The 21,988-nt window shown below is 51.0% G+C and overlaps 1 protein-coding gene across 6 annotated transcripts in view; it reads left to right on the forward strand.

Moving 5' to 3' along the window:
* The window catches only part of B3GNTL1 (UDP-GlcNAc:betaGal beta-1,3-N-acetylglucosaminyltransferase like 1), a 189,492-nt gene that overhangs the window by 152,373 nt on the left and 15,131 nt on the right, over positions 1–21,988 (forward strand). For all 6 annotated transcript variants that reach the window (XM_072112656.1, XM_072112657.1, XM_072112659.1 and 3 more), the window contains one exon: positions 10,851–10,986. In XM_072112656.1, the coding sequence (XP_071968757.1) occupies positions 10,851–10,986 (136 nt within the window). The remainder of the gene's footprint in view (positions 1–10,850; positions 10,987–21,988) is intronic.

The raw sequence follows: 21,988 nt of genomic DNA on the forward strand, positions 1-21,988 counted from the left end.
CATGTCCTGTGTGTCCTAACACCTTTTTATCATAGCCAGCAGTGGTCAGGGGTCAGCATGGGCGCTCTGACCCCTCTGTGACTACACCCCCCATACACAGCAAGCTGCCATGTCCTGTGTGTCCTGACACCTTTCTATCATAGCCAGCAGTGGTCAGGGGTCCAGGGGTCAGCATGGGCGCTCTGACCCCTCTGTGACTACACCCCCCATACACAGCGGGCTGCCATGTGCTGTGTGTCCTGACACCTTTCTATCATAGCCAGCAGTGGTCAGGGGTCAGCATGGGCGCTCTGACCCCTCTGTGACTACACCCCCTATACACAGCGAGCTGCCATGTCCTGTGTGTCCTGACACCTTTCTATCATAGCCAGCAGTGGTCAGGGGTCAGCATGGGCGCTCTGACCCCTCTGTGACTACACCCCCCATACACAGCGAGCTGCCATGTCCTGTGTGTCCTGACACCTTTCTATCATAGCCAGCAGTGGTCAGGGGTCAGCATGGGCGCTCTGACCCCTCTGTGACTACACCCCCCATACACAGTTAGCTGCCATGTCCTGTGTGTCCTGACACCTTTCTATCATAGCCAGCAGTGGTCAGGGGTCAGCATGGGCGCTCTGACCCCTCTGTGACTACACCCCCCATATACAGCGAGTTGCCATGTCCTGTGTGTCCTGACACCTTTCTATCATAGCCAGCAGTGGTCAGGGGTCAGCATGGGTGCTCTGACCCCTCTGTGACTACACCCCCCATACACAGCGAGCTGCCATGTCCTGTGTGTCCTGACACCTTTCTATCATAGCCAGCAGTGGTCAGGGGTCAGCATGGGCGCTCTGACCCCTCTGTGACTACACCCCCCATACACAGCAAGCTGCCATGTCCTGTGTGTCCTAACACCTTTCTATCATAGCCAGCAGTGGTCAGGGGTCAGAATGGGCGCTCTGACCCCTCTGTGACTACACCCCCCATACACAGCGAGCTGCCATGTCCTGTGTGTCCTGACACCTTTCTATCATAGCCAGCAGTGCTCTGGGGTCAGCATGGGCGCTCTGACCCCTCTGTGACTACACCCCCCCATACACAGCGAGCTGCCATGTCCTGTGTGTCCTGACACCTTTCTATCATAGCCAGCAGTGGTCAGGGGTCAGCATGGGCGCTCTGACCCCTCTGTGACTACACCCCCCATACACAGCGAGCTGCCATGCCCTGTGTGTCCTGACACCTTTCTATCATAGCCAGCAGTGGTCAGGGGTCAGCATGGGTGCTCTGACCCCTCTTTGACTACACCCCTCATACACAGCAAGCTGCCATGTCCTGTGTGTCCTGACACCTTTCTATCATAGCCAGCAGTGGTCAGGGGTCAGCATGGGCGCTCTGACCCCTCTGTGACTACACCCCCCCATACACAGCGAGCTGCCATGTCCTGTGTGTCCTGACACCTTTCTATCATAGCCAGCAGTGGTCAGGGGTCAGCATGGGCGCTCTGACCCCTCAGGGACTACACCCCCCATACACAGCGAGCTGCCATGTCCTGTGTGTCCTGACACCTTTCTATCATAGCCAGCAGTGGTCAGGGGTCAGCATGGGTGCTCTGACCCCTCTGTGACTACACCCCCCATACACAGCAAGCTGCCATGTCCTGTGTGTCCTGACACCTTTCTATCATAGCCAGCAGTGGTCAGGGCTCAGCATGGGCGGTTTGACCCCTCTGTGACTACACCCCCCCATACACAGCGAGCTGCCATGTCCTGTGTGTCCTGACACCTTTCTATCATAGCCAGCAGTGGTCAGGGGTCAGCATGGGCGCTCTGACCCCTCTGTGACTACACCCCCCATACACAGCAAGCTGCCATGTCCTGTGTGTCCTGACACCTTTCTATCATAGCCAGCAGTGCTCAGGGGTCAGCATGGGCGCTCTGACCCCTCTGTGACTACACCCCCCATACACAGCGAGCTGCCATGTCCTGTGTGCTCTGACCCCTCTGTGACTACACCCCCCATACACAGCGAGCTGCCATGTCCTGTGTGACTACACCCCCCATACACAGCGAGCTGCCATGTCCTGTGTGTCCTGACACCTTTCTATCATAGCCAGCAGTGGTCAGGGGTCAGCATGGGCGCTCTGACCCCTCTGTGACTACACCCCCCATACACAGCGAGCTGCCATGTCCTGTGTGTCCTGACACCTTTCTATCATAGCCAGCAGTGGTCAGGGGTCAGCATGGGCGCTCTGACCCCTCTGTGACTACACCCCCCATACACAGCGAGCTGCCATGTCCTGTGTGTCCTGACACCTTTCTATCATATCCAGCAGTGGTCAGGGGTCAGCATGGGCGCTCTGACCTCTCTGTGACTACACCCCCCATACACAGCGAGCTGCCATGTCCTGTGTGTCCTGACACCTTTCTATCATAGCCAGCAGTGGTCAGGGGTCCAGGGGTCAGCATGGGCGCTCTGACCCCTCTGTGACTACACCCCCCATACACAGCGAGCTGCCATGTCCTGTGTGTCCTGACACCTTTCTATCATAGCCAGCAGTGGTCAGGGGTCAGCATGGGCGCTCTGACCCCTCTGTGACTACACCCCCCATACACAGCAAGCTGCCATGTCCTGTGTGTCCTGACACCTTTCTATCATAGCCAGCAGTGGTCAGGGGTCAGCATGGGCGCTCTGACCTCTCTGTGACTACACCCCCCATACACAGCGAGCTGCCATGTCCTGTGTGTCCTGACACCTTTCTATCATAGCCAGCAGTGGTCAGGGGTCAGCATGGGCGCTCTGACCCCTCTGTGACTACACCCCCCATACACAGCAAGCTGCCATGTCCTGTGTGTCCTGACACCTTTCTATCATAGCCAGCAGTGGTCAGGGGTCAGCATAGGCGCTCTGACCCCTCTGTGACTACACCCCCCATACACAGTGAGCTGCCATGTCCTGTGTGTCCTGACACCTTTCTATCATAGCCAGCAGTGGTCAGGGGTCCGCATGGGTGCTCTGACCCATCTCTGACTACACCCCCCATACACAGCGAGCTGCCATGTCCTGTGTCCTGACACCTTTCTATCATAGCTAGCAGTGCTCAGGGGTCAGCATGGGCGCTCTGACCCCTCTGTGACTACACCCCCCATACACAGCGAGCTGCCATGTCCTGTGTGTCCTGACACCTTTCTATCATAGCCAGCAGTGGTCAGGGGCCAGCATGGGCGCTCTGACCCCTCTGTGACTACACCCCCCATACACAGCGAGCTGCCATGTCCTGTGTGTCCTGACACCTTTCTATCATAGCCAGCAGTGGTCAGGGGCCAGCATGGGCGCTCTGACCCCTCTGTGACTACACCCCCCATACACAGCGAGCTGCCATGTCCTGTGTGTCCTGACACCTTTCTATCATAGCTAGCAGTGCTCAGGGGTCAGCATGGGCGCTCTGACCCCTCTGTGACTACACCCCCATACACAGCGAGCTGCCATGTCCTGTGTGTCCTGACACCTTTCTATCATAGCCAGCAGTGGTCAGGGGTCAGCATGGGCGCTCTGACCCCTCTGTGACTACACCCCCCATACACAGCGAGCTGCCATGTCCTGTGTGTCCTGACACCTTTCTATCATAGCCAGCAGTGGTCAGGGGTCAGCATGGGCGCTCTGACCCCTCTGTGACTACACCCCCCATACACAGCGAGCTGCCATGTCCTGTGTGTCCTGACACCTTTCTATCATATCCAGCAGTGGTCAGGGGTCAGCATGGGCGCTCTGACCTCTCTGTGACTACACCCCCCATACACAGCGAGCTGCCATGTCCTGTGTGTCCTGACACCTTTCTATCATAGCCAGCAGTGGTCAGGGGTCCAGGGGTCAGCATGGGCGCTCTGACCCCTCTGTGACTACACCCCCCATACACAGCGAGCTGCCATGTCCTGTGTGTCCTGACACCTTTCTATCATAGCCAGCAGTGGTCAGGGGTCAGCATGGGCGCTCTGACCCCTCTGTGACTACACCCCCCATACACAGCAAGCTGCCATGTCCTGTGTGTCCTGACACCTTTCTATCATAGCCAGCAGTGGTCAGGGGTCAGCATGGGCGCTCTGACCTCTCTGTGACTACACCCCCCATACACAGCGAGCTGCCATGTCCTGTGTGTCCTGACACCTTTCTATCATAGCCAGCAGTGGTCAGGGGTCAGCATGGGCGCTCTGACCCCTCTGTGACTACACCCCCCATACACAGCAAGCTGCCATGTCCTGTGTGTCCTGACACCTTTCTATCATAGCCAGCAGTGGTCAGGGGTCAGCATAGGCGCTCTGACCCCTCTGTGACTACACCCCCCATACACAGTGAGCTGCCATGTCCTGTGTGTCCTGACACCTTTCTATCATAGCCAGCAGTGGTCAGGGGTCAGCATGGGTGCTCTGACCCATCTCTGACTACACCCCCCATACACAGCGAGCTGCCATGTCCTGTGTCCTGACACATTTCTGTCATAGCTGGCAGTGCTCAGGGGTCAGCATGGGCGCTCTGACCCCTCTGTGACTACACCCCCCATACACAGCGAGCTGCCATGTCCTGTGTGTCCTGACACCTTTCTATCATAGCCAGCAGTGGTCAGGGGCCAGCATGGGCGCTCTGACCCCTCTGTGACTACACCCCCCATACACAGCGAGCTTCTATGTCCTGTGTGCCCTGACACCTTTCTATCATAGCCAGCAGTGGTCAGGGGTCAGCATGGGCGCTCTGACCCCTCTGTGACTACACCCCCCATACACAGCGAGCTGCCATGTCCTGTGTGTCCTGACACCTTTCTATCATAGCCAGCAGTGGTCAGGGGCCAGCATGGGCGCTCTGACCCCTCTGTGACTACACCCCCCATACACAGCGTGCTGACATGTCCTGTGTGTCCTGACACCTTTCTATCATAGCCAGCAGTGGTCAGGGGTCAGCATGGGCGCTCTGACCCCTCTGTGACTACACCCCCCATACACAGCGAGCTGCCATGTCCTGTGTGTCCTGACACCTTTCTATCATAGCCAGCAGTGGTCAGGGGTCAGCATGGGCGCTCTGACCCCTCTGTGACTACACCCCCCATACACAGCGAGCTGCCATGTCCTGTGTGTCCTGACCACTTTCTATCATAGCCAGCAGTGGTCAGGGGTCAGCATGGGTGCTCTGATCTCTCTGTGACTACACCCCCCATACACAGCGAGCTGCCATGTCCTGTGTGTCCTGACACCTTTCTATCATAGCCAGCAGTGGTCAGGGGTCAGCATGGGTGCTCTGACCCCTCTGTGACTACACCCCCTATACACAGCGAGCTGCCATGTCCTGTGTGTCCTGACACCTTTCTATCATAGCCAGCAGTGGTCAGGGGTCAGCATGGGCGCTCTGACCCCTCTGTGACTACACGCCCCATACACAGCGAGCTGCCATGTCCTGTGTGTCCTGACACCTTTCTATCATAGCCAGCAGTGGTCACGGGTTAGCATGGGGGCTCTGACCCCTCTGTGACTACACCCCCCATACACAGCGAGCTGCCATGTCCTGTGTGTCCTGACACCTTTCTATCATAGCCAGCAGTGGTCAGGGGTCAGCATGGGCGCTCTGACCCCTCTGTGACTACACCCCCCATACACAGCGAGCTGCCATGTCCTGTGTGTCCTGACACCTTTCTATCATAGCCAGAAGAGGTCAGAGGTCAGCATGGGCACCCTGACCCCTCTGTGATGTCCTTGTACGTCTCCTCCGGTCTCTGCAGGATGTGGACGGTAGCGTTATGTGTCACTTTTACACGTTGGACCCTGTGGGAGCTCAGGCTTCATCCTCCATCTGTACAGGACTCCACTCTGCTGCCAAGTATAACATCCTCTGCTCCGGGGGGCGGATGAATCCGGCTTAATTTTAGCTTATTTCAGTCCTTTCTGTTTCTGGGGGACGTGTCATGTGCCACTCACGACGTGACACGGACACGGATTATCATGCGATTTGCTGGATTATATTTGTTTAGGCCTACGACATAGTGTAAACAATGACTGTCACTGTTTTCCCTAGCAACCAATCACAGAGAAGCTTTCATGTTTCAGATGTACATAAAAAAATGAAAGTCCTTCTGTGATTGGTCGGTGTGGACCTGGTTTTAGGATGGATCGCTGAGCGTGTTGGGGCGTCCTCTGGCAGGTCACAGGAGATGGATATTGGGAGAAGAGCGCTGGGGGCAGTTTCACACACTCCGTGCACCACGTCACATGACTCTGCTATAACCTGCCTCGTATTAACTCATTCACTGCTGAGCAAAACCCCAAGAGCATTTGGCTCCTGTAAGAGCACAAGTAGCACCCCCTGCCAGGTATTTGGTCTCCATCCCCAGCTCGTCCTGAGTAACTACAGCTCCCAGCAGGACAGACAACAGCCTGGACCACGGGAGGCTGGAGGACAACAAGACCCAGCATAGCTTTGTCACCATTCATTGCTGTGTGTATGAGCATGCTGGTATGTGTAGTCCGGCAGCAGGGGGCGCCACACGTGAAGCTCCCGTCACTGATGTTTGTGTCTATTGGTTGTTTAGTGACGACGTCTCGTTGCATAATTTCACTACAACAAATAAGTCAGACAACACAAAGAAGCGAGAGACGGATCCGGACCACAGCGACCGATATGTCTGCTGCAGAACTACACGTAATGACATCACCTGCTGCAGAACTACACCTAATGACTTCACCTGCTGCAGAACTACACGTAATGACTTCACCTGCTGCAGAACTACTGGAGAGATGACATCATCACCTGCTGCAGAACTACTGGAGAGATGACATCATCACCTGCTGCAGAACTACTGGAGAGATGACATCATCACCTGCTGCAGAACTACTGGAGAGATGACATCATCACCTGCTGGGGAACTACTGGAGAGATGACATCATCACCTGCTGCAGAACTACTGGAGAGATGACATCATCACCTGCTGCAGAACTACTGGAGAGATGACATCATCACCTGCTGGGGAACTACTGGAGAGATGACATCATCACCTGCTGCAGAACTACTGGAGAGATGACATCATCACCTGCTGCAGAACTACTGGAGAGATGACATCATCACCTGCTGCAGAACTACTGGAGAGATGACATCATCACCTGCTGGGGAAGTACTGGAGAGATGACATCATCACCTGCTGCAGAACTACTGGAGAGATGACATCATCACCTGCTGCAGAACTACTGGAGAGATGACATCATCACCTGCTGTGGAATTACTGGAGAGATGACATCATCACCTGCTGGGGAATTACTGGAGATATGACATCATCACCTGCTGCAGAACTACTGGAGAGATGACATCATCACCTGCTGCAGAACTACTGGAGAGATGACGTCATCACCTGCTGCGGGACTACTGGAGAGATGACATCATCACCTGCTGCGGAACTACTAGAGAGATGACATCATCACCTGCTGCAGAACTACTGGAGAGATGACATCATCACCTGCTGCGGAACTACTGGAGAGATGACATCATCACCTGCTGCGGAACTACTGGAGAGATGACATCATTACCTGCTGGGGAACTACTGGAGAGATGACATCATCACCTGCTGCAGAACTACTGGAGAGATGACATCATCACCTGCTGGGTAACTACTGGAGATATGACATCATCACCTGCTGCAGAAATACTGGAGAGATGACATCATCACCTGCTGCAGAACTACTGGAGAGATGACATCATCACCTGCTGCAGAACTACTGGAGAGATTACATCATCACCTGCTGGGGAACTACTGGAGAGATGACATCATCACCTGCTGGGGAACTACTGGAGAGATTACATCATCACCTGCTGGGGAACTACTGGAGAGATGACATCATCACCTGCTGCAGAACTACTGGAGAGATGACATCATCACCTGCTGCAGAACTACTGGAGAGATGACATCATCACCTGCTGCAGAACTACTGGAGATATGACATCATCACCTGCTGCAGAACTACTGGAGAGATGACATCTGAAACTTCTCTGCTTGCAGTCAGTGAATGACACCGCACTGATACACTGTAACGCACTTTTGGATCTCTCTTACTACTTTTGTGCCACTTTATGGGCGGGGGCGGTGGAGCCCTGGCAGAGGCCCCCAGCGTGGGATGGCAGCTTCCTCCTGCTACCTACAACCCAACGGAAGGTTCCCACACTGTAACAAAACAGCGCTGCGAGGCGTCTTCCCTGTACGCGGCGGCGGCGGCGTGTTCATACGCCTCGCTCTGCACCTGTCCTGGCTCTGACTATGGGAACCTGTTTCCTTGGCTTTCCCTGCGTTGGAATCCCAGGTCTGAGCCCCGGGGGTGGGGAGAAGAGGGCGAGCTGATGTTCCTGGCAGCGGGCACGCCGCAGCAGAGGATTCTGGGAGTGTGCCTGCAGCACCCATCTTACCTGCTGCAAGGTGAACTTTGTGGCCGGATACATCATCCCCCGTATACCAAGGTAATTACCAACATCCCAGGGGTAAAACCACCGCTACCTGTGACTACTGTGGGAATGTAGAGGGGATGTTAGAGCCTAACGCCGGACCCCCACTACATACACATAATAATAAAGTATATAACGGATGACATGTCACTTATATGTCTGTTCTGGTCCTGATCCAAGGGTTTAGGCCGGGAGTGAACATTTATTACTCCGAGGGCCTCATTGTCCTACTGCGCAGTGTGACAATATGGCCGCCTCAGTAACCAGCACCCTAGGAGCACCAACAACCAGAGCACAGCACAAAATGATAGATACCACAGCACCAAAGACCCCCAGAGCGTAATACTACTAATACTGGAGACCCCAGAGCGTAATACTACTAATACTGGAGACCCCAGAGCGTAATACTACTAATACTGGAGACCCCAGAGAATAATACTACTAATAGTGGAGACCCCAGAGCATAATATTACTAATACTGGAGACCCCAGAGCGTAATATTACTAATACTGGAGACCCCAGAGCATAATATTACTAATACTGGAGACCCCAGAGCATAATATTACTAATACTGGAGACCCCAGAGCATAATGCTACTAATACTGGAGACCACAGAGCATAATACTACTAATACTGGAGACCCCAGAGCATAATGTTACTAATACTGGAGACCCCAGAGCATAATGCTACTAATACTGGAGACCCCAGAGCATAATGCTACTAATACTGGAGACCCCAGAGCATAATACTACTAATACTGGAGACCCCAGAGAATAATACTACTAATAGTGGAGATCCCAGAGCGTAATACGACTAATACTGGAGACCCCAGAGCGTAATACTACTAATACTGGAGACCCCAGAGCGTAATACTACTAATACTGGAGACCCCAGAGAATAATACTACTAATAGTGGAGATCCCAGAGCGTAATACGACTAATACTGGAGACCCCAGAGCGTAATACTACTAATACTGGAGACCAAAGAGAATAATACTACTAATAGTGGATACCCCAGAGCGTAATACTACTAATACTGGAGACCCCAGAGCGTAATACGACTAATACTGGAGACCCCAGAGCGTAATACGACTAATACTGGAGACCCCAGAGCGTAATACTACTAATACTGGAGACCCCAGAGCGTAATACTACTAATACTGGAGACCCCAGAGCGTAATACGACTAATACTGGAGACCCCAGAGAATAATACTACTAATACTGGAGACCCCAGAGCGTAATACGACTAATACTGGAGACCCCAGAGAATAATACTACTAATAGTGGAGACCCCAGAGCGTAATACGACTAATACTGGAGACCCCAGAGCGTAATACGACTAATACTGGAGACCCCAGAGAATAATACTACTAATAGTGGATACCCCGGAGCGTAATACTACTAATACTGGAGACCCCAGAGCATAATACTACTAATAGTGGATACCCCAGAGTGTAGTACTACTAATACTGGAGACCCCAGAGCAGAAAACTACTAATACTGGAGACCCCAGAGCGTAATACTACTAATAGTGGATACCCCGGAGCGTAATACTACTAATACTGGAGACCCCAGAGCAGAAAACTACTTATACTGGAAACACCTGGAGCATAAAACCACTAATACTGGAGACCCCAGAGCAGAAGTTCTGTGCAGCGTTTTCTTACTGTCAATTGTTTCTTAAAGACAATTGAGCTTTCTGATACTACAGACAAGTACTCTGCTGGCGCCAGCACCCTGCCTCTGCCGTGCAGCCCAGGTGAGTAGCCTCTGTAAGCCGCTCTGGGCCCGAGCACTTGCCCGCGTATGCTGGGTGCTGGCACTTCTGTAGATATTTCTGTAATGAGTTGCGGCTGCATTTCCCTCCCCAGGGTTTACACTCCAGTCAATAACTTTTCCCAGTTTTCTTGTTTGTGAGCTTCGGCTTATACTCGGGTATGTACAGTATGAAATAGAAAAAGGGGTATTAGAAGTGTCCAGAAAATGGGGGGCTGCAGGAAATGGCACATTATATGGGTTGGGGTTATGGAGTATTTGCGGAACAGAGGGGGCGCTGTTTCTGTTCCCTACTTTCTCCAGAGGAGGCGCTATTCCCCCCCAGTACATGTGACCTGTCAGGTATGAGGCGTCGGGTGCTGACTCAGCAGCCTCCCCCCCACCCCCCCACCCCCCCCCCCCCACCCCGGGGCGCGGATCTCAGTTGTAGTTTCTTGGAATTCAGATTTTATGAATGTAACGAGTCGCTCATTGTAGATACACAAATCACTGACATCGCTGCACAGAATACACAGCCGTCCCCTTTAAAGGGGGCCAGGAGCCCCAGGATCAGGGTCTTAAAGGGGAAGTCTGGTGGCCGGGGTGGTAGCTGTACTTTATATATGTAATGTCCCTGTGCTCCTCTTCCCAGGGAGACGATCTGGAGGAATCGGGTGCAGTTCCTCGAGGAGCGGGTCCTCCAGCGCTGGGGGTCATTCACCATCTGGAACGCCGGGAAACAGGGGCGCAAGCTCTACCGCAGCCTGACACCCCAAAACAGGGACAAGGTAAGCGCTGGGGTCACAGCCAGGCCAAGGGCAATTCCACCAAAATATCTCCACACACAGGGGATGTCCCGGGACTTCCAGGAATCATGTAGCAGAGGTGACACAGCCCCTGCAGGTAATGCAGCGCAGTGCAGCCCGACAGCACCGGCCTCATGAGACGCAGCCCTCTACTCATTTCCCAGCTTGTCAGCAGCCGTGATGTATGACCCCTCACATACACTCAGCCCTTGTATTCCCACAGGATCAGTCACTCCTGAAATACTCTGCACTGCAGGTGGGATCTGCACCGCTTACTCTGTGACCCCCAGGATCCGCACAGTCCTCTCCTACAGGGTCCTGAAACACTCTGTGCTGCTCTTACCATTATGTTACTCCACTAGAGCAGCGCTCCCTTCTCCTGAAACACTCTGTGCTGCTGGGGTACTCTGCTCCCTATGGGCATTACCTACCACCAGACCACTGCACACATGTCTCCTGCCCCTAAGACTCCATGTCCTACTTGTCCCATCACATGTTCTGCCTCTCATCTACTCCTGCCCCTCTTATCTCTGGTGACCTCCTAGTTGCCCCTCTTATCTTTGGTGCCCTCCTAGTTGCCCCTCTTATCTCTGGTGCCCTCCTATTTGCCCCTCTTATCTCTGGTGCCCTCTTAGTTTCCCCCTCCTAGTTGCCCCTCTTATCTCTGGTGCCCTCCTAGTTGCCCCCTCCTAGTTGCCCCTCTTATCTCTGGTGCCCTCCTAGTTGCCCCCTCCTATTTGCCCCTCTTATCTCTGGTGCCCTCCTAGTTGCCCCTCTTATCTCTGGTGACCTCCTTGTTGCCCCCTCCTCCCTGCCCCTCTTATCTCTGGTGCCCTCCTAGTTGCCCCCTCCTACTTGCCCCTCTTATCTCTGGTGCCCTCCTTGTTGCCCCCTCCTCCCTGCCCCTCTTATCTCTGGTGCCCTCCTAGTTGCCCCTCTTATCTCTGGTGCCCTCCTAGTTGCCCCCTGCTCTCCTGCCCCTCTTATCTCTGGTGCCCTTCTAGTTGCCCCTCTTATCTCTAGTGACCTCCTTGTTGCCCCCTCCTCCCTGCCCCTCTTATCTCTGGTGACCTCCTTGTTGCCCCCTCCTCCCTGCCCCTCTTATCTCTGGTGCCCTCCTAGTTGCCCCTCTTATCTCGGGTGCCCTCCTAGTTGCCCCCTCCTCCCTGCCCCTCTTATCTGTGGTGCCCTCCTAGTTGCCCCCTCCTATTTGCCCCTCTTATCCCTGGTGCCCTCCTAGTTGCCCCTTTTATCTGTGGTGCCCTCCTAGTTGCCCCCTGGTGCCTCTATAGGGTGGCTGGAGCTGATGTATAGGTATGACCACTCCTATCCCCCCCGCTGGTCCGATCTGCTTCCAATTAGCGCTGCGCCGATCTCTCCGTTCCCTCCCGATGACCTTTTCCTAACGTTTTCTTTGGCAAATCTCCGGCACAGACGCCTTTCATCGAGGTTCTAGTGAACATGGCGGCTCTGGGTATTCTTACCTCTGCCCTAAATCCCTGGGATCGGCTCCTAAACCTCGGGGTCTGGAGGCAGGGACCCCCTTACATCCAGCACAGGTGACTGAAGGGGTTACAGGACATGTGGGATCCACAGAGGAGCAGCTGCAGGACATCTGTGGCGCGATGTGCTGCGGACCGCCGGATAATAAAACATGGAGATTTAGTGGTGGATTTGGGGTCTTGTTAACATTTCGAGGGCTGAGGATGAGCAGACGCCTCCATCCATGGTCCACGAGGATGGAAACCAAATGTTATAGGGAGAAACACCCAGGAAATCAGAGACAACCCTGGAGAAAGGAAGTTCACACATTCAGAGTTATTGACAGAGACTAGCTCTGCATGGGAGCAGCTTCAGACTGACAGAGATCATCCTCCTAGGTGGAGCTTCAGAGTGATTGACAGGGATCATCCTCATGGGAGGAGCTTCAGATTGATTGACAGGGATCATCCTTATTGGAGGAGCTTCAGAGTGATTGACAGGGATCATCCTCAGGGGAGGAGCTTTAGACTGATTGACAGGGATCATCCTCATGGGAGGAGCTTCAGAGTGATTGACAGGGATCATCCTCATGGGAGGAGCTTCAGAGTGATTGACAGGGATCATCCTCATGGGAGGAGCTTTAGACTGATTGACGGATCATCCTCGTGGGAGGAGCTTCAGAGTGATTGACACGGATCATCCTCATGAGAGGAGCTTCAGAGTGATTGACAGGGATCAACCTTCTGGGCGGAGCTTCAGAGTGATTGACAGGGATCATCCTCCTGGGTGGAGCTTCAGAGTGATTGACAGGGATCATCCTTCTGGGTGGAGCTTCAGAGTGATTGATAGGGATCAGAGTATTTTTCTATTAGGGATCAGAGGCTCTGCAGGACGTAGCGGTGCTGAAAGTGTTAATCCCTGTCTCCGCTCCGCAGTCATGACACTAAATCCAAAAATAATGAATATCCCTGGGAAATGCGGCTGATGATAGAAGCAGGAGCCGGCGATCAGGTGAGGAATCACTTACATTACATCAGCGCAAACTCGTCCTCCAGATTGTTACCCGCGTGTCACCATAGCAACCGTGTCCACACAACGCGATTTACAGGCTCCGGACCACCGGATACAGGAGCCGCGGAGGAAGCAGCGTATCCAACCTGTATCACCCACAGCTGCTCCCAGACTGTATCACACAGGAGAGGATTAGATACACAGCTCAGCAGTATCACACAGGAGACGATTAGATACACAGCTCAGCAGTATCACACAGGATAGGATTAGATACACAGCTCAGCAGTATCACACAGGATAGGATTAGATACACAGCTCAGCAGACTGTATCACACAGGATAGGATTAGATACACAGCTCAGCAGTCAGTATCACACAGGATAGGATTAGATACACTGCTCAGCAGACAGTATCACACAGGATAGGATTAGATGCACAGCTCAGCAGACTGTATCACACAGGAGAGGATTAGATACACAGCTCAGCAGTATCACACAGGAGAGGATTAGATACACAGCTCAGCAGTATCACACAGGAGAGGATTAGATACACAGCTCAGCAGTATCACACAGGAGAGGATTAGATACACAGCTCAGCAGTATCACACAGGAGAGGATTAGATACACAGCTCAGCAGTATCACACAGGATAGGATTAGATACACAGCTCAGCAGACTGTATCACACAGGATAGGATTAGATACACAGCTCAGCAGACTGTATCACACAGGATAGGATTAAATACACAGCTCAGCAGTCAGTATCACACAGGATAGGATTAGATACACAGCTCAGCAGTCAGTATCACACAGGATAGGATTAGATACACAGCTCAGCAGACAGTATCACACAGGATAAGATTAGATACACAGCTCAGCAGTCAGTATCACACAGGATAGGATTAGATACACAGCTCAGCAGTCAGTATCACACAGGATAGGATTAGATACACAGCTCTGCAGTCAGTATCACACAGGATAGGATTAGATACACAGCTCAGCAGTCAGTATCACACAGGATGGGATTAGATACACAGCTCAGCAGACAGTATCACACAGGATGGGATTAGATACACAGCTCAGCAGTCAGTATCACACAGGATGGGATTAGATACACAGCTCAGCAGACAGTATCACACAGGATAGGATTAGATACACAGCTCAGCAGTCAGTATCACACAGGATAGGATTAGATACACAGCTCAGCAGACAGTATCACACAGGATAGGATTAGATACACAGCTCAGCAGTCAGTATCACACAGGATAGGATTAGATACACAGCTCAGCAGTCAGTATCACACAGGATAGGATTAGATACACAGCTCTGCAGTCAGTATCACACAGGATAGGATTAGATACACAGCTCAGCAGTCAGTATCACACATGGTAGGATTAGATACACAGCTCAGTAGTCAGTATCACACAGGACAGGATTAGATACACAGCTCAGCAGTATCACACATGATAAGATTAGATACACAGCTCAGCATACAGTATCACACAGGATAGGATTAGATACACAACTCAGCAGTCAGTATCACACAGGATAGGATTAGATACACAGCTCAGCAGACAGTATCACACAGGATAGGATTAGATACACGGCTCAGCAGACAGTATCACACAGGATAGGATTAGATACACAACTCAGCAGACAGTATCACACAGGATCGGATTAGATACACAGCTCTGCAGTCAGTATCACACAGGATAGGATTAGATACACTGCTCAGCAGACAGTATCACACAGGATAGGATTAGATACACAGCTCAGCAGTCAGTATCACACAGGATAGGATTAGATACACATCTCAGCAGTCAGTATCACACAGGATAGGATTAGATACACAGCTCAGCAGACAGTATCACACAGGATAGGATTAGATACACAGCTCAGCAGTCAGTATCACACAGGATAGGATTAGATACCCAGCTCAGCAGTCAGTATCACACAGGAGAGGATTAGATACACAGCTCAGCAGTATCACACAGGATAGGATTAGATACACAGCTCAGCAGACTATCACACAGGATAGGATTATATACACAGCTCAGCAGACAGTATCACACAGGATAGGATTAGATACACAGCTCAGCAGACTGTATCACACAGGATAGGATTAGATACACAGCTCAGCAGTCAGTATCACACAGGATATGATTAGATACACAGCTCAGCAGACAGTATCACACAGGATCGGATTAGATACACAACTCAGCAGACAGTATCACACAGGATAGGATTAGATACACAGCTCAGCAGACAGTATCACACAGGATAGGATTAGATACACAGCTCAGCAGACAGTATCACACAGGATAGGATTAGATACACAGCTCAGCAGACAGTATCACACAGGATAGGATTAGATACACAGCTCAGCATAGAGTATCACACATGATAGGATTAGATACACAGCTCAGCAGACTGTATCTCACAGGATAGGATTAGATACACGGCTCGGCAGACAGTATCACACAGGATAGGATTAGATACACAGCTCAGCAGACAGTATCACACAGGAGAGGATTAGATACACAGCTCAGCAGACAGTATCACACAGGAGAGGATTAGATACACAGCTCAGCAGACGGTATCCCACAGGATAGGATTAGATACACGGCTCGGCCTGTGTCTGCTCCCTGTATGTAGCAGTATAAATAAACATGTGCAGGACGCGGATGTGGAGGTGGCGGCTGTGACGTGTCGCTGCTTCTCTCCTGCCAGACACAAGACTCACTGACTGCAGGGAAAACAAATAGACAAGATCCACAACACTGCTACATGTGTCTGATAGACCACCCACCGCCCCGGAGCATGGGGGTCCTCACCACTCACTGCAGAATAGTGAGTGCAGCTCTGGAGTATAATACAGGATGTATATCTCCCCTCTGTATAGTGACCTCCACAGCAGGACTGTCACCACTACATTATATGTGTTATACCCAGAGCTGCACTCACTATTCTGCTGCTGGTGCAGTCACTGTGTACATACATGACATTACTTATCCTGTACTGATCCTGAGTTACATCCTGTATTATACCCCAGAGCTGCACTCACTATTCTGCTGGTGCAGTCACTGTACATACATGACATTACTTATCCTGTACTGATCCTGAGTTACATCCTGTATTATACTCCAGAGCTGCACTCACTATTCTGCTGCTGGTGCAGTCACTGTGCACATACATGACATTACTTATCCTGTACTGATCCTGAGTTACATCCTGTATTATACTCCAGAGCTGCACTCACTATTCTGCTGCTGGTGCAGTCACTGTGTACATACAAGACATTACTTATCCTGTACTGATCCTGAGTTACATCCTGTATTATACCCCAGAGCTGCACTCACTATTCTGCTGCTGGTGCAGTCACTGTGTACATACATGACATTACTTATCCTGTACTGATCCTGAGTTACATCCTGTATTATACCCCAGAGCTGCACTCACTATTCTGCTGGTGCAGTCACTGTGTACATACATGACATTACTTATCCTGTACTGATCCTGAGTTACATCCTGTATTATACACCAGAGCTGCACTCACTATTCTGCTGCTGGTGCAATCACTGTGTACATACATGACATTACTTATCCTGTACTGATCCTGAGTTACATCCTGTATTATACCCCAGAGCTGCACTCACTATTCTGCTGGTGCAGTCACTGTGTACATACATGACATTACTTATCCTGTACTGATCCTGAGTTACACCCTGTATTATACTCCAGAGCTGCACTCACTATTCTGCTGGTGCAGTCACTGTGTACATACATGACATTACTTATCCTGTACTGATCCTGAGTTACATCCTGTATTATACTCCAGAGCTGCACTCACTATTCTGCTGCTGGTGCCATCACTGTGTACATACATGACATTACTTATCCTGTACTGATCCTGAGTTACACCCTGTATTATACTCCAGAGCTGCACTCACTATTCTGCTGCTGGTGCAGTCACTGTGTATATACATGACATTACTGATCCTGTACTGATCCTGAGTTACATCCTGTATTATACTCCAGAGCTGCACTCACTATTCTGCTGCTGGTGCAGTCACTGTGTACATACACGACATTACTTATCCTGTACTGATCCCGAGTTACATCCTGTATTATACTCCAGAGCTGCACTCACTATTCTGCTGCTGGTGCAGTCACTGTGTACATACATGACATTACTTATCCTGTACTGATCCTGAGTTACGTCCTGTATTATACCCCAGAGCTGCACTCACTATTCTGCTGGTGCAGTCACTGTGTACATACATGACATTACTTATCCTGTACATACATGACATTACTTATCCTGTACTGATCCTGAGTTACACCCTGTATTATACTCCAGAGCTGCACTCACTATTCTGCTGCTGGTGCCATCACTGTGTACATACATGACATTACTTATCCTGTACTGATCCTGAGTTACACCCTGTATTATACTCCAGAGCTGCACTCACTATTCTGCTGCTGGTGCAGTCACTGTGTATATACATGACATTACTGATCCTGTACTGATCCTGAGTTACATCCTGTATTATACTCCAGAGCTGCACTCACTATTCTGCTGCTGGTGCAGTCACTGTGTACATACATGACATTACTTATCCTGTACTGATCCTGAGTTACATCCTGTATTATACTCCAGAGCTGCACTCACTATTCTGCTGCTGGTGCAGTCACTGTGTACATACATGACATTACTTATCCTGTACTGATCCCGAGTTACATCCTGTATTATACTCCAGAGCTGCACTCACTATTCTGCTGCTGGTGCAGTCACTGTGTACATACATGACATTACTTATCCTGTACTGATCCTGAGTTACATCCTGTATTATACTCCAGAGCTGCACTCACTATTCTGCTGCTGGTGCAGTCACTGTGTACATACATGACATTACTTATCCTGTACTGATCCTGAGTTACATCCTGCATTATACTCCAGAGCTGCACTCACTATTCTGCTGCTGGTGCAGTCACTGTGTACATACATGACATTACTTATCCTGTACTGATCCTGAGTTACGTCCTGTATTATACTCCAGAGCTGCACTCACTATTCTGCTGCTGGTGCAGTCACTGTGTACATACATGACATTACTTATCCTGTACTGATCCTGAGTTACGTCCTGTATTATACTCCAGAGCTGCACTCACTATTCTGCTGCTGGTGCAGTCACTGTGTACATACATGACATTACTTATCCTGTACTGATCCTGAGTTACGTCCTGTATTATACTCCAGAGCTGCACTCACTATTCTGCTGCTGGTGCAGTCACTGTGTACATACATGACATTACTTATCCTGTACTGATCCTGAGTTACGTCCTGTATTATACTCCAGAGCTGCACTCACTATTCTGCTGCTGGTGCAGTCACTGTGTACATACATGACATTACTTATCCTGTACTGATCCTGAGTTACGTCCTGTATTATACTCCAGAGCTGCACTCACTATTCTGCTGCTGGTGCAGTCACTGTGTACATACATGACATTACTTATCCTGTACTGATCCTGAGTTACATCCTGTATTATACTCCAGAGCTGCACTCACTATTCTGCTGGTGCAGTCACTGTGTATATACATGACATTACTTATCCTGTACTGATCCTGAGTTACATCCTGTAGATCTTTTATTTTATATAAAAATAAAAAACATAACAATACAAACCAAACATAAAATATAATATATACATATATACAATATCTTACCTGCTGGTCCAGCCACATTCACTCCTAGCAAAAACAATAATTTAAAATACACCAAAAATAAATAAAAACCAAATATCACAACCCCCACCCAACCGATTGTCACATCCTCAACCAAACCAATAAACAATAAGACAAGCCACACCCACAAATAAAACATAAATGACTATAAATATACATAAACCCACCCCACACCCTCTAATAACAAACCACCCCACACAGATCACATCCCACACCCATATTTTTTTTTATTTATTTTTTTTAAATATATATAATAACAAACACAGAATTCACATAACACTACATTAAACTAAATCCCTCGCCCGCACCCTCCCCTTCCCCCCAGACACTGGTCTAACGTCCAAAGCTTGCGTTAAGTAGTCCAGACCAGTGCCCAGGGTCATAGAGTCCAAGGTCAGTTCATAAATCCCAAAATCCCACCACCATCACCCCCCTCCCAACCTAACACTATGTCCCAAACCCCACTATATACAATATATACAATTTATACACTGATTACAACATAACATAAAGAAAACAGAATACAAATAAAACCTGAACAACATAAATCCAAACCACATAAAGCCCAGGTTCGGCGCCTGCAAGCCCCTACATCACTACACGCTCAGATACAAAACAAAAATCTACTGTGCAGCATCAGCCCAACACCAGGAGCGGAGATGACAGACTAAGGGACACTAAAGGAGAACCCCCTCCAAAGGAGAGAGGCCCTCCCCGTGCCCAGCCTCTCATACTCCAGAGAGCGCACCTTCACCAGGTCACCCAGAATGTTCCTAACCACCTCATCCAGCGGGAGGATTTTACGCTGCGTCGAAACTAAACACCGTGCGTTCCACGTGTGGTACCTGACCACTAGACTGACTAGGAATAACGTGCATCGGTCCCGGCCACCCAGGCCTCTGAATGCTCCATAGGCCCACTCCGCATAGGAGAGACCGGCCAACCCGGGCCAATGGATGGAAGCGCCCACCCGGTTGTACACCTCTGTGATAAAGGGGCACTGAAGCAGGAAGTGGTCCATGCTCTCCAGCAGGCCACCGCACTCCTCCCGGGGACAACCCCTTTCCTCAGAGCTCCTACACTTCAGATTGTCCCTCACACACAGCTTTCCATGGAAGCAGCGCCAAGTCACGTCCCAAAACTTCAAGGGGATCCTGATGGAATTCAATAAACTCAAACCCCCCCCCAGATCCCGACTTGGGCAATCCCTGAGGGCCAGAGGCTTCTGGAAATGGGTCAACAGAACCCTCTTGTCAAGGAGTTTCCTCGACATGGTCCTGATCTCCCACATTCCCAGACCCCACCGGCGAATCACCTTCAGAACCGGGGTAGCGTAAGCCGGAAGATGCCCATGCGGTGTACGGAGATCCTTCACTCGCCCTCCTGTCTCCCATTCCTGGAAGAAAGGCCGAAACCATCCCCTGCAGGAGTATACCCACGGAGGAGCCCTCTCTTTCCAGAGGTTTGCAACATTGATCTTAAGAAAGGTATTCACTAGGAACACCACAGGGTTGACCATACACAACCCTCCTTGTCTCCTCGTGCGGTAAGTAACCTCCCTCTTGATAAGGTTCAGCCTATTCCCCCATAACAGCTGGAAGAACAGACTGTAGACCCGAGTCCAGAGGGGCTCTGGCAACATGCACACACTGCCCAGATATATCAGCAATGGGAGCAGGTAAGTTTTAATCAGGTGAACCCTTTCTCTGAGGGTCAAAGACCAACCCTTCCACTGGTCCACCCTCTGAGCGGCGATCTTAAGCCTGCCGTCCCAGTTTTGCATGGGGTAATCCCCCTGGCCAAATTCGATGCCGAGAACTTTGGCAGAGTCTTGGGGCCCTGGAAGAGTGTCCGGGAGATCAAAGCCCGGACCTCCCTCTCCCAGCCAGAGACTCTCACACTTATCCCGGTTGATCTTGGACCCAGAAGCCTCTGAGTAGCGGTCAACCTCTGACATCACCCATTGCGCCTCCCCTCCCGAGGACACGAAAACGGTGACATCATCGGCATACGCTACCACCCTTAGAGTGGCTTCCGGTGCTGCCCGATCCATCCCGACTCCCACCAACGGCCCACGATCAACCCTCCTAAGGAATGGGTCAATCGCGAACACGTATAAAAGTGGGCTCAGAGGACAACCCTGGCGAACACCAGACCCGACCTCAAAAGAGCGGCCAATCCAACCGTTCACAAGCGGGAAACTCTCTGCCCCTGCATACAAAACCTTTAGCCAATTGACAAACTCCCCCGGCAGGCCATACCTCAGAAGGACAGACCAGAGGTACTCGTGGTTAACCCGATCAAACGCTTTTGCCTGATCCAAGGACAGCAAGTACCCCTTCCAGTTACCAGCCCTGCCCTGCTCCACTGCCTCCCGAACACAAAGCACAGCACTAAATGTACTGCGGCCTGGAACAGAGCAGTGCTGGGTCCCCGAAAGGAGCCGGGGCGCAAACTGCACCAGCCGATTAAACAGCACCTTTGCCAAAACCTTCCTGTCCGTATTGAGAAGCGCTATGGGACGCCAGTTCTCAACACGAGATCGGTCCTTACCCTTTGACAGGATGATCAGGGCAGACATCCTCATTGACTTCGGCAGAGCGCCCGAGGAAAGACACTCATTGAATACCTCAGTCAAGAGGGGAACCAAGGCGTCCTTAAAGGTCTTATAAAACTCAGATGTTAAGCCATCCGGGCCGGGCGATTTCTTGAGGGCGAGCCCTTCAATCGCCCGGCTGACTTCCTC

Source organism: Engystomops pustulosus, chromosome 6 (assembly GCF_040894005.1).
Source record: "Engystomops pustulosus chromosome 6, aEngPut4.maternal, whole genome shotgun sequence".
In the NCBI taxonomy this organism is placed as follows: domain Eukaryota; kingdom Metazoa; phylum Chordata; class Amphibia; order Anura; family Leptodactylidae; genus Engystomops; species Engystomops pustulosus.